The 27932-nt window shown below is 41.7% G+C and overlaps 2 protein-coding genes across 2 annotated transcripts in view; both read right to left on the minus strand.

The window, feature by feature from the left end:
- Window positions 1-1107: 1107 nt before the first annotated feature.
- Window positions 1108-12407, minus strand: castor2 (cytosolic arginine sensor for mTORC1 subunit 2). The gene is made up of 9 exons (XM_061803871.1): window positions 12058-12407; window positions 9934-10004; window positions 8044-8237; window positions 6101-6233; window positions 5902-6025; window positions 5394-5504; window positions 5229-5311; window positions 5071-5165; window positions 1108-4981 (listed from the first exon to the last, which is right to left on the minus strand). The coding sequence occupies exons 1-9, from the start codon at window positions 12168-12170 to the stop codon at window positions 4919-4921; spliced, it is 987 nt and encodes a 328-aa protein (XP_061659855.1). The 5' UTR covers window positions 12171-12407; the 3' UTR covers window positions 1108-4918.
- Window positions 12408-16648: 4241 nt separating this feature from the next.
- Window positions 16649-27932, minus strand: part of doc2b (double C2-like domains, beta) — a 63583-nt gene continuing 52299 nt past the window's right edge. Inside the window, exons 6-9 of the mRNA XM_061804421.1 lie at window positions 23934-24091; window positions 20833-20914; window positions 19732-19828; window positions 16649-19664 (exon numbers count right to left, since the gene is read on the minus strand). Coding sequence (XP_061660405.1) covers window positions 19531-19664; window positions 19732-19828; window positions 20833-20914; window positions 23934-24091 — 471 coding nt within the window. The 3' untranslated portion in view covers window positions 16649-19530. The remainder of the gene's footprint in view (window positions 19665-19731; window positions 19829-20832; window positions 20915-23933; window positions 24092-27932) is intronic.

Genomic DNA, 27932 nt, shown 5'->3' on the forward strand with positions numbered 1-27932 from the left:
GGGGGTACGGTGGTGTCGCAGGTGTGCCGCGGAACAAATCTGAGTGGATCACTGATGCTCTGTTCCAGAACGAGGCGAACTGTTTGTCTGGGGCTGCGGGATTCTGGGAGAAGGCCCCATTCGCTGTGGCAATCTTCCGACTCCGGCGCATGATGAACCCTGAGAATGCTGACCTTAACCTCTCCATCGCTGTCATGCAGCACTGGGCACATTGCTGCAATCCAAATATGCCTCACCTCTCATATTTTAGGCGATTGCAGATTTTGGTGTGAGGAAAGAACGTCCGAGGATGTTTTGGCATCAGGAATGCCGTGAGCAGTTCTTGCGGTGAATACGAAATTAGCTTTTTTTAAAATCCGTAAATATTATTTGAATACATTTGGGTTTTTTTTTTCATTATATTTTCACGAAATAAAAAAAATAATGTCTATTTACAATTATTTTAATATTTTTAAAACTTGGGATGAATTACCTGCTGTGTGATTTTTTTTAACTTGATTAAATAAAAATAGTAAGTTTCTTTCGGCTTGTCCCTTTCGGGGTCACCACAGCATGTCATCTCAGATGAACGCACATATGTTTGGCACAATTTTTACGCCGGATGCCCTTCCTGACGCAACCCTTCTCAGGGAGTGGAGGCCCCAGTGGGATACGAACCCACAACCCCTGGTTTATCAAACCAGTGCTCTAACCACTGAGCTACAGGGCCTCCTAACTTGATTAAATAAAAATGAATTGACATTTTTTGTGAGCATCTTTGACCTCCAAAAGGACACCTTTGGTCCATGCGCCCTCCACCAGAGTGGAGCAACATGTGGAGCACTGCGGGACTCGAACATGTGAACAACTTGAAGAAAAAAAAAATGTAGCGAGACTTGTATTTCTATAAAATTACGCCAAGGTCTTGGCACCAAACCCCGTAGCAAATTGTAATAGTACTTGCCAGAAACTCCTGCAGCTACTTCAAATGTTTCTGGTAGCCTCACTGATAGTTAAAAAATTAAAATTAAAAATTATAAAAAGGTCTGCAGTGTCACCAGTTTATTGATTAGCGTATAGATTGTAACACAGTGAGAGAACAATAAAAATAACAGCGTCACAGACAAAAAAAGGAAAAAAAAGCTTTTATTTTTTTTTTTCCACACAACCGCACAAAAAGCTCAAAATCAAAAGAAATTGTATTGAAATGGAAATCAGTAGAAATTGTTTTTTTTTTTTTTTTTGTTTTAACACTGACCAAAAAAAAAAAAAATTGTATCGACTAGTTGGGTGTAAAAGGTGAAGAAACTAACAACAACAACAACATGAAAAAAAAATGAACACCAGCAAATGCTTAAGACCAATAGTCATCTCCCATTCTTGCGCATCAGTACAGCAGACCTGCTATGGGGGGAGAGGGGGCGGGACTAACCTGCATTAAAGTGCAGACGATTGGTCGCGGGCTTTTTGGGGAGAGGCAGAGCTTCAAGACCGGAAAAAGACACACGGAGGGAGACTCTCCTTCGCGCGTTAGCTTATTATTACGCCGTCATTATTCTCATCACAAAAGTGGCTCAGTAATACATTGCGAGAAAAAAAAGAACGCCAACACTGGGAGCAACGACAACGTTACTGCTAATGCTAACACTTTCTCTGGATTTTTGGCAGAAAGGGGGAAAAAAATACAGGGGAAAAAAGTGTCAAAGTAATGATTTCTCGGAGCGTTCAACGGAGAGGCGACAATTTTCCTGATAACGACAAAGGGAAATATGGCAGAATCATTTAAAGTTTGGAGGCACTGATAGCTAAAGCTAAGATAACTTATTTCGAAGCAAACAAATTTTTGCGCAGTTCTCGGGAGAAAATAAGCAGGGTTAAGATAAGCTGAGCAATTAGTCCTAGCTTCATATTTAATGATTTATTCAAGAATTTTTTGGTAAAGTAACTTTTACAGGTAAAACTAATAATAATTTCTTGGTTGTCTTGGTCATTGTTGCAAGAAAGTGAATATGGCGCAATCGACATTTCGGACTTGCTGATTGGTAGTTGACAAAATTTGGGTGTATGATTATCAAATGTAACGTAGGAAAATTAACTACTGATCTTTTCAATGTGATTGTTACGTTTGACATTCCGAGGCGCTTCAGCTAGGCTAACATTTTGCATTTAGCACGAAGCCAATCAAGCTAAGCTCCTTGGTTAAGCCAAGATACTTATTTCTTTGTATTAGCTTCACATTTAAGTGTGAATTCTATTTTTGGAAGAAAATAAGTGCATATGACCGGCGACATTTCATTTCGTGTTAGGCAAAACTGGATACCCTTTAAAAAAAAACAAAAACAAACAAAAAAAAATCATATAAATTATTAGAAATCTGGAGGCATTAGAGTCTAATGATTAGAAGCTAAAGCAAGGGTACACATTTTACACTACACAAAAGATAATCACATTTTCTTAATTGTCAGCGAGAAATTAAGCACGAGTGAAGATAAGGTAATTATTTCTTCATCCGAACTTCGTGTTTAAGCGTGAATTCTATTTTAGCGCCACTCAAAGAAAATATTTGAGCGCAATTTGCATTCATCGTTTAAAAAAATTGCATAATTGTGGTTGGCAAAAGTTGTGGTTTTAATAAACTAAAATCTTTTGATTGTATTTTTTTATTGAAATCATTAAAACTTTTGCAAAGCTCATTTTTTTGCAGCTATAAAATGATATTTTTGTAAAAGTATTTTTCTGTGAGTTTGGCTAACAGCCAAAACCAAGCTAACTTTTAGGGTTATGCTAAACATGGTTTCTTAGTCCTTTGTATTTAAGGGAGAATTCAGAAATCCCAATGAGAAATTAATCAATAATATTTTGTTCTCCTTATCCCCACGAGGGTCGCCAGAGTGCTAGAGCCCATCCTATGTATCTTCAGGTGAAGGGCGGGGTAGACCCTGAAACGGTCGCCAACAAATCGAAGGGCACATACAAAACAACCATTTGCGCTCAGAATCACACCTACGGGCAATTTAGAGTCTCCAATGAATGCGAGTTTTTGGGATGTGGGAGGAAAATGGAACGCCCGAAGAAAAGCCACGCAGTCACGAGGAGAACATGCAAACTCCGACCAGGCGGGGCTGGGATTTGAAATTCGGTCCGGTTCATGCCGCCAATGAGAATATACCTAAGATTACTTATTATATGATGATCTCTCTCATATCTTTACAAATTTTATGACATAATTTGTCTTTTTTTGACAGTTACGAGTTCTCAATTTTAGGGAAACAACAAAGTCAGTAACCAAATAAAACATTTTGGGTTACGCTAACCTACTAGCAAGAAAAAAAAAAAATGGAACATATGATATTCGATACTGTGACTGCTAGCTAATTCTAATCTTTTAAACTTTTACAGGAGGACAATTTCACTAGCATCCTCGCGAATCACCCGAGTTTGAAAAAAAAAAAAAAAGTACACTGTGAATAAAAGTCTCCGCCCAATTTCATGGTTGTAGAATCTACTAAATTGGCAGCATAGCTAAGAAGAGACAAAATCAAAACTAGACACTTTTTCTCTTTACGGATTCTTGTACGTTATCTGAGAGTTAAACAGTGATTATGACGACAGGTTTATGAAGTGTAAAGGCAAGAGTCCGAAACATTCAGTCGGTACCAAAGAATTCCACTTAAACGTTAGCATTTTTCTGATTGTGGGAGAACAACAACAAAATATTGTAGGAACTACTTTGCCGATATACTGTATTGTCATGCAAAAGCGAAAAAAAAAAAAATTTCGTTCGCAATCGAGTAGTCAACAACCCATTAATGCTACATATCCACCGTTGCTATTAGAAGGACTAAATCAAAATCCTCTGATCAGTGGAAGGAAAGCGACCAGTTGCTCACAGAGTGAGCACATCGACAAAAAAAAAAAAAATCCTCGTCAATATGGATCAACAACCTCACTCGCGGCGGTGAACGGAGTACGGCCTCAGATTGCACAACAAAAGGCATCATCAGTTTAGGCATTAAAAAAAAAAAGCATCTTGTCACTGATGTTGAAAAAATTGCGGGAAAAAAAATGAGAACAGAAAATGAGTGGAAAAATCTGAAAAGTAAAAAATAGAACACCCAAGGAAACTACAAAAAATACAGAAAAATTGTGAAAAAAAATTAAAGGTGACCAAAAAAAAAAATTAAAATAAAGAATGACAAAACCCACCCATCCATTGTCAACACTGCTGATCCTGGTTAGGGTCAAGGGGCAATGAAGGCTAACCCAGCTGACTTTGGGTGAAAGGCAGTAGAAGATTGGTAGCAGACAAATACCATATCTCATCATTATTATTCATAATATGAACAATAACAATGAAACTTGACATTTTTTAATTTTTGCTGCGGTTTTAGCAAGAATCGTGGTAGTTATTTTTTACGGGCCACATCTGGCCCTCGGGCCTTGTGTTTGACATCTTCAGTGACTGACAAAACCCTCAAAAACAAACCAAAAAAATAAATAAAATAAAATAAAATAGAAACATCAGAATTTAAATAAACTAAAAAAAAAAAGGAAAAAAAAGAAAAATTCATGAAGAGAAAAAAAAACAAAGCTACATAAAGCTAAAGCTACCGAAAGAAAAGGAAAAAGCTTGTACTAATTATTCTTCCGCAAGTACATTCATCATCCTTCCACTAGGGGGGATTTCTGTAACTAACACAGTTGGTGCATGTGAGCAGGTGAAGCAGCAACAACTACCAGGGGCAAGGCCAGCAGCGGGGTTGCCCTCGGGTGGGGTCAAAAGGAAAACAGGAAGGAGCTACGGGAAAATGGCTGAACAACAAAATCCCCTTCATACAATGTGCCTCACTCCAACCTGATCCGCAGTAGTCCGCTAATTAGCTCTTGGAAGTTTTTGGAAACTCAAACGCTAAAACTGTTTTTCCTCTCTCTAGCCTCGCTAAGCCAGGGTGCAATCGGTCCTCAGCGCTCCGATCACGCTCTGGATATTTTCCTCGGGAACCTGGAGAAGATGACACACTTGTTTTGCATTCGATAAAATAATCACAACTGTAAACTTGATCTTGTATCAGTGATGCTAAGCTAGCTCACCAAGGCATGGTCGAACTTGAACGTGCTAATGTAGTATGCTGGAATGTCGGCAGTTGCCAAGGGTTCCGATATTTGAGCCACGATGCCACACTCGTCTGAAAGAATACATTCATCAACACACCGCTAGCTAAGGATGCTAGCTAAGCATGCTAGCTCACCAAATCCTAAAGGTTGTCCCCCGATTCGGACCATTTTCCAAAGCTCGCCAGAGGCGCTGGTGAACAAGACGTTGTTTGGGAACCTTAAGGAAAAAAGTATTGGCAAATTAGCCCGTTTGTAAAAGTTACAAGCTAACCAGGTGTCATCATTACTTTCCCGCGAACCTTTGCGTGGTCTCTTCGTCCATGACCAGTGAGATGTAGCCTTCGATGAGGGAGAAAGAGAAGAATCGGATGTGGCTGGCATCCTCGGCGCATGCGCCTGTTTCTTTCGATCTGGAAATGGAAGGGGTGGGGAAAAAACAACAATACAAAAGAAGTAAAATGAAAAGCCAGACCCCATACCTAACACTAATCACTTAAACGTACTAAACATTAACCCTGAAAAACTAACCCTAATCTAATGCTTAAACCCTGACAAGAACCCAACAAAGCTTAACTGTAAACTCCACACAACCCTGAACCCTAACCCCTAATACTAATCCCTAAAAGATGACATCTTAAACTTAACCCCAAAACCATCCACTAACTCTTAAAACCCAAACTCTACCCCAAAATCTAGTCCCAACACTAAATGATCTCCTCACTGAACCCACTGAAACTGTCCCCCCCAAACCCAAAACCCTTAAACCTAAACCAAAATCCCTTAAATTCCTGGCCGCCGCTTACCCACCCGCTAGAGTAGAACATGACATCCATGAGCAGGGTTGCTACGGAGGGAAGTGTGTCAGGATCCAAGCTGGTCACACAAAACATGTTGCTCGGGCTGGACAGCGGGTGGATGATTGGACGCGGCACTGGGGGGGAGAAAAATAGAGTTCGAAGAAACAGAAAATGACAAATCTGAGCGAACCTCCACCTTCTTCACCTACCGAGTTTGGGCTTGACAAAGCCATTGGTCACCCCCAAGTGGTGGGCAGCCACTGTCTCTCCGTTGACTACCCTCAGTAAAGTGAACTCCGAAGACAGCGTGTGCATGACCATGGGCAGGTCTCGTTCTCGTACCTGCAGATAAAAACGGCCCAATGAGTGAAAGGGTACCACGAGAGTGAATGTGTTTGCAATACCCTTGGCGGGGACGCATGACAGAATGACTGGTCCCAGAGTCCCAAGATGGGTCTGCGAGCAAACTGTTCAGAATTTTGTAAGTTGACAGAGATCTGAGGTGGAAATGGACTTGGAGTTCAAAGTCTCAGACTTTCGACCGGACTTAAGTTGAAACGGGCAAGTCAAGAAAGAAGTCGCAAACCCCAGGCTGAATTCAAAGTTAATTCACAAGTCCTAGACTTTGAAAGTCAATGTCTAGGACGTGCAAATTGATTAGGGACTTGCCGGTTTCGACTTGGGACTTGAGGGCAAAGACTTGAGACGGACTTGTGACTTGCAAAGCATTTACTTAGTGCCGACTCTGCTGTAAGTGTACTGTAAGTCTCAATTGTTTAATTTTTGTGGAAAAAAAAAAAAAAAAAAACGCCATCAGACAACCCATTAATCAGGACCATATGTCAAGACACGGAGGCGCAGCAGTAGTGCGTCAGCCTCATAGTTCTGAGGACCAGGGTTCAAATCCCGGCCCTCCCTGTGTGGAGTTTGCATGTTCTCCTCGTGCCTGCGTGGGTTTTCTCCAGGCACTCTTGATTTCCTCCTACATCCCAAAAACATGCATTAATTGGAGACTATATTGTCCGTGGGTGTGGGTGTGACTGTTGTCTGTCTCCATGCGCCCTGCGATTGGCTGACAACCAGTTCGGGGTGTACCCCGTGCCTCCTGCTTGATGACAGCTGGGATAGGCTCCAGCGCTCCTGCAACCACCGTGAGGATAAGGGGCTCAGAAAATGGACAGATGTCGAGACATACCAGAGTCCAGACAGGAAACCAACAGACGTACGATACCTGGAATTCCAGCAGTGAGCTCCTGAGCCACTTTTACATAACAGATTGTAAACACTGACACCATTTAGTTTTCTGTAGGAGAGCCACTCAGCAGAATTTGTTTTTCTTAACCCCCTGACAGCAATCCAAAGACCCCTCCCCCCCTCCCCTCCGCGGCTAGAGAGGCTTTTCTGAGAGAGGATTTCTTCATAAAGCCGTGTTACTCGTACACCATCATCCCAACCCAACAAAGAGTGGGTGCAAGATCACGAGAACAGGACTTTGAAAAGTAACCTTTCAAAGAACTGCATTCGCCTCAATTTCTATTATTTATGGCTTCCTTTCCGCAAACATGACTGTCGTAAGATGTTCCCAAGCTGGTCCGCACAAAAAGCGCTACAGGTCAAGTACTTCAGTCCTCTACGGTGGTGTTATGACAACATAATCACAGACTAAGGCAAGACCAGGACTTGGAAGAATTAAAACCAAGGGCAAGGTCCGAGGATCAAACCGCCCATGTGTGTGACTTGGTTGAGGTAATATACAATCGATTCTGAGACAAAACCATGATCTCCCTCCATGAGGTGATTATGAGACCCGTTCTCGAGGCCAAAAAAGGGGTAACTCCTTACGAAACTGAAACTGCCTGTGATTTATGGCTCCGTACCAGATACGCAACAAGAACTGTCGCTCACCAGAATGAAATTGGACCGATACGTGATTGACATGAGCAAGACCAAAAGCTCCTGATATCGCTGTACTGGAAACCCAAAACTTTCCTACAGTTACTAAAGGGTTAGGAAATTTAAAGTACATTTCCAGAAAGTTTCTGGTAAATTTCCCCAGAAATTTACATGGTAAATTTTGAAAACTTGAAACATATTCAACAAATACAACTATTTAGTTTATTTTTTTTCCCAATAAGAAGAACTTGCCACTTACCAGGATGAAGTCCGTCTGATAGGTGGAGAGCATGAAGACAGAGATATTGTGGTCAGCCAGCGGCGCGATGACCGACTTGGCGATCTTGGTGACGCCGATGGGCTGCGAGTTGGAAGCGTTTCCGCCGCCTGACACCACATTGAGCGCCAGCCACGTGGCCTCGGCGACACTGATGTGCTCCGACTCCGGCAGCTCTGCGTGCGATAAAATTAGGACGCCGTAGTATTCTTCGGAACACGATAGAAACTTAACCGTTAATGCAAGTTGGTCTGAACCAGTGCTTCTTAATTATTTTCTGTCACACCCCCCCCCGGCCGCCACCCGAGCTAGAAGAAAATAATTCGTGCCCCCACCCTCAACAAAATTGCTCTGCATTACATTGTATCCTTAACATTAAACAAAACAAAAAATACATTAGAAATATAGTTCTACTTACAACAGAATAACTAAGATTTTAAGTGTGTCAATTTGCCTGAAATAATTTTTAAAAATCCTTGTTTAAACTCTAAACATTTTTTGACTGACTTATTGCACCATTTGATATTGGAAAATAAAATGAAATACAATCAATAAATAACTTCAAATTCGGTTCAGCATCATAATATATAAAACACTAACTTACAAAATGAATAAATCTGATGTGGTGTGGGTTTTTTTTTTTTTGCACTGAGCAATTTGGTACGCAACATTATCTGATGCAAAGAGTGCTCGCTGGTTTACTGAAGTAGCTTTCACAAAGCGGGAAGATTGTTGGCAATATTCGGCACTTTTTCACAAAAAAAAAAAAAAAAAATCCAGCGGTTTACCAGCATGACTGGGGTTTAATATCTTTTAAGTGGCGCATTAATTTATTCAGCTTGATGCAGTCCGCTGCCAACATTTTACACTTCGTCATATTTCCTCGTCTTAGCTTGCGGGCGACTTTCTTTTGTCTCATTGTTTTTGTCTCTCTCCGCCTTTCTCTTCATCCCTGTTAAAAAAAAAAATAAAATTTACGTCGTCTCTTACGGGTTCATCTACTGTACTTCACATCGCCTGCTCCTTACAAGGTAGTCATTTATCAGAGGAACCTCGACATAATTCGAACACCAATTAAAAAAACAACTCCCACATGTGCCATAACTGCCATAGACTTCAAAAAGTTTGGCTTTTTTTTTTTTTTTTAAAACTTCCAAAAAAGTTGTCATCAGAATCCGCTTTATTGGTCAAGCATGTAACAACACAGAAGGAATTTGTCTCCAGAAGTAAGTGCTGCCCTATTATGACATCCAATTTTAACAAGTGCAATTAAAAATGCTCTACTATTACATATATTATGGCTTTTAGGCGGCAAGATACCTTTATACGCTCTAAAAACAGAACACAAACGAAAAAGCTCACAGGCATTGGCCCAATGTGCGGCGACGAGTCGGAAACTCTCGTTTTTTTTGGGGATTGTCCGGTCCAATCGTTTCATACCAATGTGCGGGAGGCTGCACTGGGAGTGGCGACAGAAGACAAAATGGTCGACATTTTTATATACCGGCACCACTTCCTAGGATATTGTAGTACTACGCTGGAGGCCTGCAGATATAATTTTTGAGATGCCTGTACCCCAAACAAAACAAAACAAAACAAAAAAAAAACAATCACAAAAGATCAGTTAAAAATCTCCAAAGTACCAATCGTCATATGCATAAAAAAAAAAAAAAAAAACTGCCCATGGTCTCCAGGGTAACTGAGGAGATTCGAAAAAAACCACGAGGATTCACTCGCTGAAGAGTGAGTGCTCCGCCGCCATTAGCGACAAAGTGTGCTCAAACATCGGCTTCCCAAAGAGACGCCGTAACCCCCATTACACAACGCGCGGGGATGATGTCACGGTTTCCGTGGCGACCCGCCGAGGCTCACCTTTAAAGCCCTCCTCGTCCACAATGATGGTGTAGTCCTCCGGCGTTTCTGTCAGGCTGAAGAACTTGCACCTGGGCGGAAAGGGAAGAGGGCTCAAACGCGGATTTACGGACCCATTGAGCGTTTATTTCATATCTTTGATCGTCATCTTAAAGTCACTCACATTGGAGAAAGAAAAGACTTTTGAACATGCCGGGAAGTCAACCAGAACACTTCGGATATTGTCGGCACGACCTCTGGCGAGGTTGCGCGGCCGATAAAATGCAAATGCGGGTCCCGCCGCAGGCCAGTGACGAGTTTCCCCAAACGCGGCTCATGTTTTGCCTTTGAGGTGTTCAAAGCAGCGGGAAAGTGACATGATTTGCTTCTGTGGAAACGGGGGTTGATGACCTCCGCATAATTGTTATTGTCCGTCCCGAGGCCTGCCTTAATGACGTTCAATTCCCGGTAACGAGCTAACTGAACCTCCGTGTTAGTCAAATTCCCAGTGCAGTTCAGGAACTTCACAAGGACTCTTTGACGGACTCTTGTTGTTGTTGTCGCCGCTGAACTCTGCGTGACCGGGGGACGTTAATTACATCAAATATTTGTGGAGGAAGAGGGGGGGGGGGGGGCAGAAGGGCTTGACAGGCGGGACAACGGTTGTTCGAAAAAAAAAAAACTATTTGGGATTTTGCATTACAGATAAAGACTAACACGACACGTTTAGCCAAACTATTTGGAAAAATTGTTAGGGTCACTTAAAAATAAAATCAATTCCCCCCCCCCCACAAAAAAAATGTTAGAGACTTTTTCTTCCAAGATTCCAAGTGATTTTTTTTCCCAAAGAATACAAATTTAAAAAATTATAAATTTATGTAATTGAAATATTTTCGTGTTTTAGAAAAGATGTAAGTGAATGAGATTTTTTTTTTAAGTTGAAAAATTGGAAGTCACCCACTTTCATCAGCATACAAGAATGAATTCCCTTTTGTTTTGTTTTCTTCCATAAAATGAGCACTGTAATTTTTTTCATGAAAAGTTTAAATATTACTAGAACAAAAAGAGTTTTTTTTTACCTTATGTGAATTAAGTATTTATTGTGGAAATGAATTTTTATTTCCACAATAAATATAAGAAAAAATGTTTAACTCTTAAAAGAATTACCGTGACTTTTTTTTATATTCAATAAAAGTCCTGAAAAACGTGTATATATTATCAACGGCAGCTCAAACAATTATGAGTACAGCATAAATGTGCAAGTCGTATTTTCAATCTACTTTAAATTTACCTGAAAAATACCAATGTATTGACTAAAAATGTATTTTTTTTAAAAACTGCTACACTGAAAATGATCACAATTTACTTACGCAATTATGCTATTAGGTTAATCAAGCAGTACTTCGACTTTTATCAGAAGTACTAGTATTTAAATATACAGTAGGAGTACTATTATCACCGTTTTTTAGAAGAACAGTTGCTGTCCAGTTCGTGAAGGCAACAATTTTGACATGGGAACCACATACAGTACCACCATTTCCACTTCCATTGTTTGCTGTGGGAGAATCATAACTGTCATGAATGAATCATCTGAGACAAGAAAAGGTGTTTCGGAAAAGCTTTAGAGAGCTCACATTGTGCGCTTCTGGAAACTTAGCCTGCTTAAGGTTCACATTAATCACAGGCCGGCGAGAAAAACAAGTGCAAAGGCCTCCCACCCCCCCCCCCCTCCTCGCACGACAAGCATCTCTTCGCCGAGCTCGAACGGCGTCCATGAACGCCACGCAACCAGAAAAAAATGGCACTTTTGACGTTTTAATAATAAGAGTTTTGACGAGTACATGTACAGTAAAACAAAGTCAAATTCGTCTATAAAGACACCTGGCTGGTGTCGACCTAGCAATGGAGGACACGAAATTTAGCAAAAGGCCCCGTGGAAGAGGAGCAAGAACGAACAAACACGCACGGACGCATGCACGCAAACACACACCGACGTTTAAACAACATTACGATGCATTCAAGGCACCTCGGGAAACTAGCAGCACACAGCGAAAAATGACGGGACATTTAAAGCTAGCTGCGCTTTAAAGTGCAACAGCGACGGGCCGCTTTTTGTAGCGTGAGAATGAAAAAGAATGGACATACCTGGTTTTGGAGGCCAGGAAGGCGAGTTTTATTAATCCGTGAGTGCAAATCTGGATGCCTTCCTTCTCTATACTCGCCACTTTCAAGCTGTGCTCTAAAATGTGAAGCTCCATCTTTTACGTCTTCTCATTGGAAAGGGGGCGGCTACGAAAAACAAACTAACCCCTCTAAAAAAAAAAAAAATCTTAAATAAGACTACGCACTTTCAAATAACAAAGACATTGATAAATATTTGTGAGCCAGAGCCTAAAGTCGTCTTAAATAGAGAAAGAAGAGAGAGAGAGAGAGAAAGAGAAAGAGAAGCAGAGCAGAGAGGAAGAAAGCAAGAGGTAAAAAAAAAAAGAAAAGGGAAAAAAACCGGACCTGCTTCAAGGTCGAGACGGAAACGCTCACGCTTCCGATTTCAGTTTCCAAAATAAAATCAAAGGACAGAAGAAAATGGAGATTACGTGGTCGTTAACGATTTCGGATTTAATTAAAAGAACGGCGTAATATTTAAAAATGTAGTCATATTCAATATTTTTTTCTACATAAACAAAATGATCTAATTGTTAAGTTTGTGTTAATGTATCCAAACACTATATATACAATTTCCAGGATTATTTTTTTTATTATTCATTTAAATAGTCTCCATCCATCTATTTTCCGCCGATTATCCAAGGTCAGGTTGCGGGGGCAGAAGCAGTAGCAGACTTTCCTTTCCGCAGATGTTCCAGGGAGATCCCGAGGCATTTCCAGACCAACCGAGAGGCATGATCCCTCTTGCGTGTCCCGGGTCGTCCCCGGGTTCTCTTACCGGTAGGACATCCTCTCAATGCGGAGGAGCAGCGATTCTACTCTGATCCTCCCGAATGACACAGCTTCAGGTCCTATCGCTAAGGGAGAGCCTGGACACCCAGGAGAGGAAACTAATTTCGTCCCTTCTCTTATCGGGGATCTTGTTCTTTTGGTCATGATCCACAGCTTGTGACCGTAGGTGAGGGTAGGAACATAGATCGACCGGACCCCCTCTACATTTCAGCTGGTCCTAGAAATTCTGTCCATAATCAAGAAGTTAATCGGTAAGAAAGGGCCTTCTTGGCGGAGTCCAACGTTCACCAGAAATGAGTCTGATTTATTGCCGGCAATGCAGACCAAACTCTGACACCGGTTGTCGAGGGACCGAACAGCCTGTATCAGGGGGTTCGGAACCCCATACTTCTGAAGCCCCCTCCACAGGATTCCCCCGTCCCTCTACATTTCAGTTGGGCCTAGAAATTCTGTCTATAATCAAGAAGATAATCGATAACAAAGACCCTCCTTGGCGGAGTCCAACACCCACCAGAAATGAGTCCGATTTATTGCTGGCAATGCAGACCAAACTCTGACACCGGTTGTCGAGGGACCGAACATCCTGTACCAGGGGGTTCTGAACCCCATACTCCGGAAGCCCCCTCCACAGGATTCCCCCCCTCTACATTTCACCTGGGCTTAGAAATCTTGTCCATAATCAAGAAGATAATCGGTAACAAAGGGCCTCCTTGGCGGAGTCCAACGTTCACCAGAAATGAATCTGATTTATTGCCGGCAATGTAGACCAAACTCTGACACCGGTTGTCGAGGGACCGAACAGCCCGTCAGGGGGTTCAGAACCCCATAGTCCCGAAGCCCCCTCCACAGAACTCCCCAAGGGAAATGGTGGAATGCCTTCTCCAGGTCCACAAAACAGCCTGGTCGGGCGAACCCCCATGCACCATCGAGGGCATAGAGCTGGTCCAGTATTCCACGGGCTCGATCGAAAACCACGCTGCTCCTCCTGAATCTGAGATTCGACTTTGCGACGGACCCTCGTCTCCAGTACCCCTGAATAACCTGAGGAGTATGTTCCCCCTGTAGGTGGAACACACCCTCTGGTCCCCCTTCTTAAAATGGGAGACCACCACCCCAGAATGCCAATCCAGAGGCACCTTCCTTGATGACCACGCGATGTTGCAGAGGCGTGTCAACCAGGATTGTGGGGATACCACATCCAGAACCTTTAGGAACTCTGTGTGGATCTCATCCACTACCGGGGCCCTGCCACCAAGGAGCTTTTTAACCACAACCAAAGAGATAGAATGCCCCTCAGAGAACCCAGATTCTGCTTGCTCATGGGATGGCGTGTCGGTGGAATGGAGGGAGTCTTGGAAGTATTCTCCCCACTGACTCACAACATCCCTAGTCGAGGTCATCAGTGCCCCATCCCCAGTATGAACAGTGTTGATGGCGCATAAAATGTTGTTCTATTTACACCGTTTGAATGAAATACAATAATCTATTTTACTATTCAAATATATTTAACCCAATTGAGCTATTTACAAATATGACAAGTTTTATTAAATATTTACTTTACGTCTAGATTAAACAAGATGTTCTAACTACAATGCACGAAGGAAATATCGTCTTCGCAGTTCCGAGGACCAAGGATGGTGTTGTGCCGTTTGCGTGTTCTCCCCGCGCCTAGGTGGGTTTTCTCCAGGCAATCCGGTTCCCTCCAGATCCCAAAGAACATGCATTAATTGAAGACTCTAAATTTCCCACGAGTGTGAATGGTTGTTTGTTTATATGTGCAGTGAATAAATAACCCTGACATGTACTTGGCAAGCACTTCACAGTGTACCCCTTCGCCTGGTTGAAGATAGCTGGGATAGGCTCCAAGCGCTCCTGCAACACTTGTGAGGATAAGCGGCTCAGAAAGCAGATAGACGAATGGTTAACAGTACTTAATTTGAATAATCATGTTGACAAAACTCTTCATTTTGTATTATTTTGAAACCAGGACAGCCAAAACAGAAGCTGTTCCTTTCCTCGCTTCCGGGAGCTTGTCGCAGGTCCACAAACGGGGAGAGCGGCAGAAGCAGCAGCTGCCTGCCCGGCCGCTCTGTTTGCTCTCAGACTGCAATAGTCAGCAGCTGGCCTCGGCGAAACAAACAACCTGCCATTCAAACGGGGGAGGGGGCGGGGCTTCTGCCAAACGAGGGGCTGATGGGAAATGATGTTCTTGCGTGCGGAAAAAATAATAATACGAAAATAAACTAAAAATCAGACTCAACTATTCGTCTGTACGGTACGGAGCCCCTAGAGGAACATTGAAAAAAAACTGCTTTCTCATTGTAATGAGAAAGTTTCTCATTGTAATGAGTAACTTGTCCATTGCACGTCTGCATCTATAAAAGACCCTTATTCCTTATTAAGTAAGCTACCGCAAGCAGGTAAACCAGCTACGACCCGTAGGTAGCTATTTTTCAACATTGTCATTGTAATAAGTAACTTACTCATGAGTTACAATGAGTAACTTACCCACGTTACTCATTACAATGAGAAAGTTACTCATTGTAATGAGAAACAAAGATTTCTCATTGTAATGAATAACTTACTCATTACAATGAGAATTTTTTTTCCAATGTCCTTTTAGGGGCGCCGTACGTCTGTAATGTTAAGTGAGTTAAAAATTTCCTCACCATTTACACCACTTGTCGCAAAATCTTTTTTTTTTCTTTTTACATATCTCGGTTGAAGATGGTTGGCCGCCATCTTCCTACTCCCAAAAATGTGTGAAGGACACGGTTTACAGGTTGGATTATGGCGGGGTTTTCCTCAAAGTTTGGCAAGTACAATTAAAACTGGTCGTGTGAGCGTAACATTTTTTTCAGTTGTGGTAACAAGAAGGATTTTTAATTCGACTGGGTAAGCCCAAAAAAAGTGCAAAACAAAGACATAGAACACCGGGACTACAAAGAAACCTTGCATATTACCTCAGGCCCGATTTCCATGATGACAACTTATCCCAAAATACGCTGTGAAGCACGATCATCATAAAATAGCAAAAAACTAAGCATTTTTTTGGTCATAAAAACATGAAATTTGAAGTCAATCAGTTTGATATATTTTTGGAAATAAGGACTCGCAATGGGAAAATACATGCTAAACGCTAAAAGTTCATTTGTTGTCTCTGCAACGTCCTATTTCAGACAGAAAATGTCAACTTGTTGCCTCGCATCTGAAAATCAAATTCAACTTGCAGAATTCTGTATTATGAAATTCATCAAAGATTTCACGGAAAATGGGTTTTCTTGCTTATTCACTGATGAGGTTTTGGAAAATTTTTACATTGCTTTTTTTGTGAAAAACCACCGGCCTATAAAGGTGAAGCAGAGTGAAGAGCAACAACCATAAACAAAACTTTTTCAAGTGAATTAAGATCATCAGAAAATAATAATTAAAAAAAACCCTTTACAAACAAACTTTAACAGTGTAAAAATAAATCTTTCTAACTTACCTGTGGAATCTTTTCTCACAGCCACGAAACTGCCGATTAACGCACAGGTCGGCGTGGTTGTTTTGGGAGTATCAAGATGGCGGATACCGACTTCAGTTTTGGTGGCCAATGAGCTATCCAATCTTTTTTTTTTTTAAAGATCAGTTGCAAAATCAAAATTGTCAAGGGTAATTCCGGAAATTGCATTTAAAAAAAAAAAAACTGTTTTCCATAATGTAGGTTGTTGACCGTCACAATATGGGAGTCGACCGCTAGAGGGTGGCAAATCTCACACATTAATCCAGAACTGTGAGGTCCTTGGTGCAAACAGAACAGATCCATTTTAATCTTTTTTTTTTCCTCTTTTTTTTTTTTTTAAGAGTGTGACCAAAATATAATTTGACATATTGCATCGACATCAGAACTCATACAAAACATTCAACAAACCAACAAAATTCACATTAAAGTCACACACGGCAGCCAAACAGGTACAAAATGGACTCCAGAAGAAAGCGTTGTCATTGTCATTCAGTTTTTTTTTAAATACAGAAAACAGTATCAAACATTAGTTCATCTCATGACAAAACCCAGGACCGTCGGCATGCATTTTTTTTTTGTCGTGGTTTTCATTCTTTTCTTTTTTATAATACGAAGCTTGCATACAAAGGCAGGCGGCTTACAAAAATCACATCGTCGCTTTGCGTCAGTTTATGACGGTCGGGCTCATCGGAGGATATTGTGATTATTGGGATAAATACATACTACGGGTAGTATGTATTAAATAAGGTAATAAGGTAAATAAATAAAGCATAACAACAATAATAACAATAAACGGTTTGTCAATATTAAAGAGTCTTTGTGAATGTTAAAGAACGTGATAACCTAAAATGAAAGTTGAGTTGAATGTCATAAAATGGAATTACTCTACAACCCTAATAAATACATACAATTAATCCAAATAAAATGGAGACAATACAATCAAATTAAAATCAAAAGTGATAGATCAAGGTGTCAGGGGGATTATTAAAAATGAAATAAAATACAATTAAAATATAAAATCATACAATTAAAATAAATAGTTACATGAAAATAATTTAGAATAGAATAAAACAATGAAATTAAATAGATCTGAGCAAAAATATGATATATATAAAGACTCAATATATATATAAATAAAATACATTTAAGTATGCTACATTACCCAATGAAGAAAGAATTACAAATAAAACAAAAGATCATGAAAGAAAATTAAAAAAATAAAGATAAAACCACTTAATCAAAGAAAAAAATAATTAATCAAAAGAAAATCCTCTTAAAATCAAAATCCTTCACCGGCCGTTTGTACATCTTTGCGTTTCTCAGTCAGCGCACGTTTACATGTATAAAGGAAGCGCCTGCGGTAAAAGGTCACAATGCAGACTTGGACTTATAAATACTGTAAGTCACTCCCCAAAAACACAACGTACACAAATGCCTCGACTTGGAGATCAAGATCACACGAGGGGGTCTGAACTTTCAGTGGTGACGGCGTGCTAGACTGCACGTCGACTGTCTGAAATGTGATCAAATGAAACCGAAAAAGAGGGTAAAGGGGCCTAAAACTCCCGACACGAACAAAGTCAAAGAAGCACTGAGGTGCACATTCTCACATCAGTTGGTGTGGTTTGTACATTCTACGGAGATCCCGGCAAAAATGGACGCATCAGAGCCGTGACAGAAGACTTGCAAACCTCCCGTTTCAGCACGAAAACCACTTTTCGTGTTTTCAGTCAAACATTTTATACGGATCAGATCAAAATTGTCAGTTCGATTTCATCCACCGTTTTCTCCGTCGGTGTCGTTAATACTGAACGGTGACGCAGAAAAACAAAGACGGAATGTTACGGCTCTGATGCGACAGCCCGATGCCAGGTCGACTTCGTGTCCCCGCCCCTTCTGCGTCAGAACGGCGACGCGGACACGAGGCAGAGAAATGTTTCCTTTGCAGTGGACAACAACAGAGAAACAAAACATATCCAAAGCTTTCATCACGGGAATTATGAATTCTGATTTGTTTGCCCCCCTTTCCTGCTCAAAAGACAGCGAGGAGAGGCTGTAAACAACGCATGCCTTCTGTTAGCATCATCATAGGACATTACACGTAAACTTCAAAGCATCCCCCCCCCCCCCATTCGACTGGGAAAGTGGTGCGTAAACTGGTATTATGAGGTACTATTTCTAGTACCTGGTCAGCTGGGGCTCCGAGCATGTCCACGTCGGGTGTTGTAAACCATAGACGTCCTCCCCCCGCCACGGCTCCGATGCTACCACCAAAGCCGGAAAATTGCCAGTTTGACGTCGTCCCCCACATTCCGAATCGTTGCCATTTATATCAAACAGCGATGTGAAAAAAAAAAAATAATAATCTCAGGTTTTAAAACTTCCACATCCCAGTGTGTGGAATTCCCTTACACGCAACCTCTGATAAGGCTGTACCTGCAAAACCGGAAAATTTCAAGGTTGACTCTGTCTCCCGTTTCAGGTCGCTTCTGCGGTGCGGCACAACGGAGTGCAAAAAAAGGTGGACAATGTCGGTTACAATAGTTGTCGGACACTAACTTTTAAAAGCAAAATAGTGGAAGTAGCAAATGTCGGGCGCTAAACTTCACAACCTGGACCGTAATTTGCGGATTTTCTTGAACCACAGGCCGTGTCCCAACTCTGTTGACATTACCTCTGACTCGACTTCACCCCTGACGCGTTCCGTGTCGGTGCTTTTGGTGTCAGCTAATTTAAAAGGGGGATGATGCTTTAGATACTACTCCGTCTGAATACAGAAAACTACAGAATAGACAACCCCCTCCCTCATTCCGTACTTTTGTCAAATACAAAAACAGCTGTTACTATTCTTACACTACCACTGATTTCCTCGCCCTCATTCCGTGTCAGTGATGTTTATTCAGATATGGTTTTGACTTTTGCCAAGCTGTGCGAAAACAGGCTATCGTTACCATCGCGTAATCATACCCGTTGAGTCACTTTGGTACGTGCAGGGAAAACCTTCCTGGTCAGGATCCTCTCAGTGGAGCCCCGTTGAGAGCAAAGGTACCCCGGTACTTGATGCGTCGAAGGTTGAGCAGGAAGGGTGGAAAGATGGATGAAACGGATGCCGGCGTCTGGTAGGATGGGTCGGGGGTCTGATGGCCAGACGAGGACGGTCAGTCATTCAGCGAGCCGGGTAATTCGTTGGTCAGCGTGTGCCAGCGCTCGATTTTCTTGTCCTTGTTCTTGAGACAGTCGAACCAGTGCTTGAGCCGCTCCCCGTTGGCGTTGATGCCCAGAGAGACGCCGCCTGGAGTTAGGTAAGATCTTTGCGTCAGTGGAAGACCAAAGTCAAGCCCCCCACCCCGAAAACTTACCAATGAAATCATTGGACTTCCCAATGTCGTAGTCCCACACGGTCACCTCCAGGGTCTTCTTGGTGAGGTCTGCGTACTTGATGTCGTAACAGAACTCCTGCGTGAAAGCATTTCACCGATTAAACGTACATCCCCAATCCTGGACACCACTCGCCGGATTAAGATTCGTGCTGTGGTACCATCAGAGTGTTGAAGTACCCCATAAAGAAAAAATATTGTACTCCAAGATAATGGTTCTCACCGTCTCCAAGGCCCCCGAACTAACTGGTAGACTAGGAGTTGTAAAAATCAAAAGTACAAGGTACCACCCTACTTTTGGGGTGGGTAGGTAGGTAAGGGAAACCTTTGAGTACAAAATTCCAGCGACAAACCATGGTACTCCAAAAGTACACTAACGTACACAATTAATTACATTGCAAGGTAATTCTTTGTACCTTTTCAATGGCAATAGAGCCGTAAAAGTCAAGAGCCACAGTGACATACCATGACAGCGTCCAGGAGGTAGTTTCGGGGTGCCTTTGAGCTTTCTCAGGGCGCCCAAAAAGGACCCGGTGTGTTCATGAGTTATAAAAGTCAAACTTGCTACAGTGCCTTAATATCAAAGCAGACCCAAATGTTGGCGTCGGAAGTAAAGGCCAAGAGGTGACGGCGGGGAAAAATGTCAAAGCAAATGCCAAGCCGCTGGCCTTTGAGTGGGTTTGGTCGAGAGCGGAGGGGGCGGGGGCTTGGGTTTAAATGGGGGTGGGGGTGGGACTCCTACTTGCACCACCCGAACCCCCTGGGCCAATGTTGTGTTGGGAAAATCACAACTAGCATTTTATTTATTCAACTTTCAGCTCGCCAGGTAAGCAACTGAGGGCAGAGTCTCGTTAGCAATGCCGAGCGAGCTAGCATAAACGACGTTGGCCATTTTTATCATTCACAAACAAAATTCCAAACAAAATCATTGCATGGAAGACGGAGCAAGGCGTCAGGTCGAGGGGTTGCCTTCTTTCATTGCCGTGCTTTGGTGGGTGCTGCCATTTTGGTTAGCAACAGCGCTGCAATGGTCTCAGCATCAGTTCAGTGCAAGGTAGTAAAACAAAAAAAATGATTTGATACCTCGTTGAATTCTGGATTGAGGGTTTTCTTCTTCACAGCCGTCTTGTGCTTGGACTTTTTGTTCTCGTCGGGCTTCAGGTACCTGCAGGAGAACGGAACAACAGGTCGTCAGTACCGTCGTGTCCCTTTAGAGAGAGCTGTGGCCCTGCCCCTCGTACTCGAGGCTGTGTTTAGTCATTTGACCCGACTGGAGTGGATTAGCACACACAAACACACCATGATAACAAAGCTATGTTTATCTGGGTAAATACTACCCCCCCCCCAAAAAAAAAATCTTACAATATCAGGAGGAAAATGTCTGAATTTTCCTGAAGGATTAAATTGTATTATTACAAGAAAAATGATTTTAGAGAAGTCTTAATGAAATAACTTACAAGCAAAAACAAATGAAAAAAAAAAAAATCAACCCAAAACAAAACAAACCAAGAAAATTCACATATTCACATGATGAAATAATACTTTTAGAAGAATCCAAATTTACAAATAAATTTTGGGGAAAAAAAAAACAGGTGGTGGGGTACACCTTGAACTGGTTGCCAGCCAATCGCAGGGCACATAATATTGTAAAAAAAATTAATTTAACCTTGAACATTTGTGAGGAAATGTATAACTTTTCAATAAAAAAATATATTACAAAAACATCTAATGTTATGAGGAAAAAGTCTTAAGTTAAAAAAAAAGCCATAATTTTTTGAGGAAGAATTTTTTTTTCTGATGAACAAAACATTGAACTTTTATGAGACAAAAAATAATATTAAGTGAAAGAGCCATAAAAATTACAGAGAAAAAAAATTAATCATTACAAGCTCCCATGTGAAATTCCAGGGGAAAATAGCAACAAAATTAACAAAGAAAAAGCTGTAATTTTACATTAAAGCATCATATTTCAAACAATAAAGTCATGATTTTACTAGATGAATGAATACATTTAAGAGGCAAATATCATCACATTAAGAGGATAAAGTCGAAAAAGTGTGTGACTTGACACAAAAAAAGTTCTATTTGATGAGAAAACATCATAAAATTGTCCAGATTTAAAAACTGTATTTTCGCGTTTAGATGAGAATTTCATTTTTTCCTTTTGGTGCAACATAGACGTAACAGCCTGCGTAATCGGGATGGGAACTTTGGACATAATCGGTTATTTTTCTCATTTTATAGTTGCCATCGTCATCACAATCGTCACCATCACACTGAGCGTACGTTCAGTTTACTTCAAACTCTCCAAATCTGTTGGACAATGACGGCCAGAAATCCTCTCCTCCGCTCGCTCCTGACGCTTTTGTTCCAGAGGTGTGCGCGGCGCTGTCGGAAATTAATTGCCTTGCAGGATGAAAAGACGCTCAGGTGTGATAAAAAGGGGAAAAAAAGACAGAGAGAGAGAGAGCTCTCCTTTAAATTGTGGCTTTTATAGCACTTGAAGTAACCACAGGCGAGTCGGCCTTCCTTTCAGAGGAAACGTCTGAAGCGCGGCGATTACGATGTATTATGACTGCTCCGCACTTGCCGAATTGTTCACGTCGCTTGGAGGAACGTGAGTCATTCACAAGGAGTCGCTGGTTAAATCCGCATATTGTTTTATGCAGGGGGTTTAAGGTAGAAAAGAGTATTTAGTCAATGGAGTCTGCTGTCTTTACGCATAAAATACACAAGACTCAATTCCATTTTGGAAACTCGGCCCTTGAAGTCTGTTCAACTCAGCGAAATGCAATTTGGGGGACCTGTCGATCAGAAGTCAACCTGCAAAAAAAGTCTCCGCAATACGTGGTTGAAAACACGCAAGAAGCCATGCATCGCCGCTTATCCTCACGAGGGTCGCGGGAAGTGCTGGAGCCTATCCTGGCCGTCAACAAGCAGGAGGCGGGGTACACCCTGAACTGGTCGCCAGCCAATCGCAGGCCACATGGAGACAAACAGCCGCACTCACAATCACACCTATGGGCAATTTAGAGTGTCCGATAATTTTGCATGTTTTTGGGGGTTGTGGGAGGAAACCGGAGTGCCCGGAGAAAACCCACTCAGGCACGGGGAGAACATGCAAACCCCACACAGGATCGAACCCAGGTCCTCAGAACTGTGAGGCCAACGCTTTACCAACCATCCATTCATCCATCCATTTTCGTCGCTGCTTAGCCTCAGAAGGATAGCAGGAGTGCCGGAGCCAATCCCAGCTGTCATCGGGCAGGAGCGGGGCAGGGTACACCCTGCCAGCCAATCGCAAGGCACGTGGAGACAGACTACAGTCGCACTCACAATCGCACCTTGGGCCAATTTAGAATGCCCAATTAATGCTGCATGTTTTTGGGAAGGGGGAGGAAACTAGAGTGCCCGGAGAAAACCCACGCAGGCACGGGGAGAACATGCAAACGCCACACAGACGGGGCCGGAATTGAACCCAGGTCCCCAAAACTGTGAGACCAATGCTTTACAGCTGGTCCACCATGCTGCCTTATAGCAACCATTTAAGGATAATTATTTTTGCCTTAGAGGTCAGATTTTTTTTTTTTGACCTGCCCATAAATATTTGATGAGTGCTGTTAATGAACTCAATTCATTTCACAAAAATCATCAAAATAAATATTTTTTTTTCAAAAAAGAGGCTTCAAACTGACTACAGCCACTCACATTTGATTTTTAACACCCGAGTTAAACATAAAACAAAGAAAGTTGCACGCTGTGGATTTAAAACAACTGAATAATTTTGCCTTATGAACGTCCACTAACTCAACACTAACACATAACACCGTCAATATCGCAGCAGTTGTAAACATTTAAATAACTTGTGTTTATTTTCCAGAATTTCAAATAATATTTGGCCTAAATGTACATTTTGTTGTCTGACCATAGTGGCTCCAACTCCTGGAAATTCAAACGAACAATTTCTTTGTGTCTCTTTTAACATACTCGGCGAATAAAAGTTTATTCTGATTCTGAACACAATGGTGGCAAAACATGTAGACAGACAATGTAAACACCGGCGTATATTATTCATCCTTTCATCATCCCAAATAATTCTACTACGGCCTACTGGGGATTCATGGCCGTCTCCATGTTTTCCCGTACGGCTCGTTTCGGCCATTCCGGAAGTGTTTTGTACGTACGTTTTGACGTAGGGGTCTGAGAAGCCGTTGGCGTCCATGGCGGCGAGGTGGGCACAGCGTATGATGCCCACCACCAGGCACGACTTCAGGGTGTTGTACTTGAGCGAGATCATGATGCGCCCTCGCTCCTCCAGCGACTTGTCCTCCGTCTTGTTCACCTGTGACGGCAACGAGCGAGGCGTGATGAGCAGGTGGGAGCGTATGTATGTCGCTGCCAAGCAGGGACCACCCTCAAGTACCCACCCCCGCCTAAATTCTTTTTCATTGGTCAACTTTCCTTCAGCAAACTGTCCTTTTCTGCCAAAGTGCTAAACAAACGGTGAGCAGTTTTACTCTATTTTAGTTTTATATAGTTTTATGAAATATTTTCCATTTTTTTCAATACATTTCCTTTATATATATATATATATATATATGATATATTATTTTTAAATGCAATACATAAAAAGTTTAAAAATTAGATGTAATGCTATACCAGGGATGAGTCGTGTTTCTGTATTTTAGTTTTAGATTGTTCGATTGCAGATTTTTTATTTTTATGGAAATGTTATAAATTAATTTAAAATTAAAATTATTTTACCCCATACAAAAACTAATTACCTTCAGTATATTTTTATTCAAATATGTTTTTATATATTTTAAAGAATTTTTAATTTAATAATTTAATTTAAAATAACTCGAAGTTATTTTAACATTTATTTAATCTAATTCTAATTTAATTAACTTTAATAACTCGATCCAAATTTTATCTGTAAAATCATTATATATTTAATTCTATGTGAAGTGACTATGCAAAAGTTTCATTTTTTAAAAATTACATCAAACTCAAATAAATGTGAGATTTCCATGCGTTCCTGAAAAATGACAGCTTTTTGCCATTGTTTTGCAAATGAATAATTGTGTTCATATGTTTTAACATGAGTCCTCCTTAAGTTTTACGAACAAAAAGCAGTGTGATTAGTTATTAAATTGCATGTGAAGTGGCCGCGCCGCATTCAGCACACTCTTATCTTATAACTATAATTGCCTTTCCGACACACACACTCTCGCGAAGCTCTTCATGCACGCCCCCCCCCTTTTTTTTTGTTCTCTTTACGCGAATGCAGCTTGCAGAAGCCCCACAATGCAATTTCTCAGCGAGCAAGCCTGCATTTGCTGATTTCGTGACTACAGGGTCCCTCCACACCGCACTTTTCAATCAAATCCTTAAAAAAAAAAAAAAAAAGTTGGATCAGCGACGGGAAATGCACACAAAGCCTCGAGGAAAAAAAAACGCACACACATCAAGCTTATCAGGAGCGATTTGAAATTGCGAATGTTTTTTTTTCTTCTTCCTTCCTTCAATTTGAGCCAATTCCAATCGACGCTCGCTAATTCGTTTGGACCGGAGAGCCACCCTGGCGAGTTCTAGTCACGGGGGAGCGGCCGCTCGTTTGAATTTAGCAGTTGACTTTGGGGGGGGGAAAAGATTTCGGCTCAAATGTAACAAAAAACAGATTTGGACTTTTTGAAAGATTTCAGAGAAATAAAAAAACAAACAACAAACTGTGTTTAAGCTTGGAAATGTCATGAATGAAAGACAAGCTACGCAACTTTAGCGTGGAAAATATCTTTTATCAAATCGCAACTATATGCAACAATTAAGTGTATGACTTATTCCTAAAAACAAAAATAAGATTTTAAAAAATCACCACCAAAATAAATCTCTTAATATTCCCCCACTCCCCACCAAAAAAAAAAAAAATCTCAAAAATATAACTTTTGTGCAACTATAATTCCCCCCCCCCCCCCCCCCACCAAAATAAAGTTACGTACATTTTCCAATCTTTTTCCTCAAAAAGATCCGGACACGTATAGCCACAGCAAGAAGACTGCGTGAGATCACTGGGCGGAGCCTCTTCGGCGCTACGCTGCGATTGGTTACTCTTTAGTATGGCTTTGCAAGCGGTTTTTACCAGAAAATGAAAGGGGTGGTTAAACATCAACAAAGTGTCTCAACAGAATAGGCTTTGTGGTCCAGGAAGTAGACCGACGCGGGAAGAACATTTTCACTGGGCCCCAAAAAAATGTATTAAAGATAATCATCTCCTGAAGCCATCTCGTGCTTATGCAGTACTTTGCGTGGGAGCTCAACGCAGCCTCGCCGCGGGAAACTAATCAGACATCACGTCGGCATGCCAACACGCTTCCGCCTGGCTTTCCTCCCGTTGCCCGTCATTGTGTCAGATGGTCGGACGGATGGGCTTACGGTCGTGGTGGGAATACGGCGACGGTGATTATGGGAAGCTAGCGCCAAAGGGTGGAGGGGGCGGGGAAGATTGGTGAGGTGCCTGCCAAGAGCACCTTCCACTTCCACCTAGCATCAATTTACCTGGATTCCCTTTCAAGTTGGTAAACAGGAAAAGGACCCCCCACCCCACCCCCACCTCAGCGCTTTGAAATTTGTAGCACCTTCATCGCACACGACATGAGTGGTCACGATTTTGTATTTGGTAGCAATCGGACAAACTCAGCGTCCATCTTCAAGGGAGCCCTAAAAATGGTTAAAGGACCCCAACATCAATCTATCCATTTTCCAAGCCGCTTATCCTCACAAGTTGGAGCGCTGGAGCCTATCCTAGCTAATTTCGTCCGCAAGGTGAACTAGACTCTGAACTGATCGCCAGATCCCACGATGCTCGCACAGAAGTCAGACGTGTATCAGTGACTCAGTACGTGAATATTTCAGCTTCAAATCGAAATGGCAGCCTCCCTGTTTGTATTACAACAGGAGATATTGAGAGGTTTTTGTGGGTCCATTCCGGGTAGACGTGCGCACCAAATTTCTCAAAGCTGAGGTAAAAAAAGATTATTTTTTTCTGTGCAAATGACAATGAAAAAACAATTGACCTAAAATGGCCACTTCTGACCAAAATAGCAGACTTCCTGTTGTATTTTCTTCAGAATTTTATGTTTGGCTTCCTGGGATAGGCATGCCAACCAAATTTCATGTTCCCAAGTGAAACTTTCCGAGTTGTTCACGCTATCAAAAAAAAAAAAAAGAAGCCTGTCATGTGTTGAATGTCGTCACGTTGCATAAACAAAAAAGCTCATCGCATTTTCCAGACAATCAAGGCCTTGGCTGGGGGGAAAAGCCAATTAACTTTGCTTAATTGAACCGAATAAACACCTCGGCATTGCCGTGCAGTCCGCCGACGTCCGAAGTGTTCGTCGGCAGCCGAACCGGGCAACGCCAGACGTATTCCGAGCGTATTGACTCGTTTCCAGGTATTGCTCTGTGCCCCTGGGGCTGTTTTTTTTCCTTTTTGCAGAAACATATTACCGTGGAAAATGGTATGATGTGCAGGCCTGTCCCCTCGCAAATGACATTCCTGTGTGATATGAAATACACATTTTCCCCATTGTTTTGCTCAAAATGAGAAAACCAATGTCAAGAGGAGACATCGATCTTCAGTCGTCTCCCAAAACAGGACTTCAGAGACTTTGAGAGAAAATGCTCCCATCCTTTTAAAAATATTTACATAACAATACTGAATTGAATCGCTGAAGTCAAATGCCTAAAATATTCATTAAAAATACATCACCAATTTCATTTAAAAAGCTCTGATGATTCAGTTTGTGGACTCCTATCAGCAGAGACATGGGAAACAGTGGATTTGGATGATTCGAATCAAAAACCTCAATTCAACTGACTCAGCGAAAACACTGTGGACTCAGATTCGAATCAAAACCTCAAGTTAACTGACTCAACAAAAACACAGTGGACTCAAATGATTTGAATCACAAACTTGAGTTTCGGTCTCATGGGTCGATTCAGTTCGCCTTATTCATTTAGTGGACTCGCCCTAAATGGCGCAATGTCCGACAATTTGCGGAGTCCGACCAAGTCAGCTCACTGACTCAATTTTTAGAATGCACGGGAAACACCACATACTAAAATTATTTAATTCAATGATGTCCGCAGACTCGCATGAAAAGTCAGATGATTCGGTTCGCCAA

Source organism: Syngnathoides biaculeatus, chromosome 18, assembly GCF_019802595.1.
Source record: "Syngnathoides biaculeatus isolate LvHL_M chromosome 18, ASM1980259v1, whole genome shotgun sequence".
Lineage (NCBI taxonomy): Eukaryota > Metazoa > Chordata > Actinopteri > Syngnathiformes > Syngnathidae > Syngnathoides > Syngnathoides biaculeatus.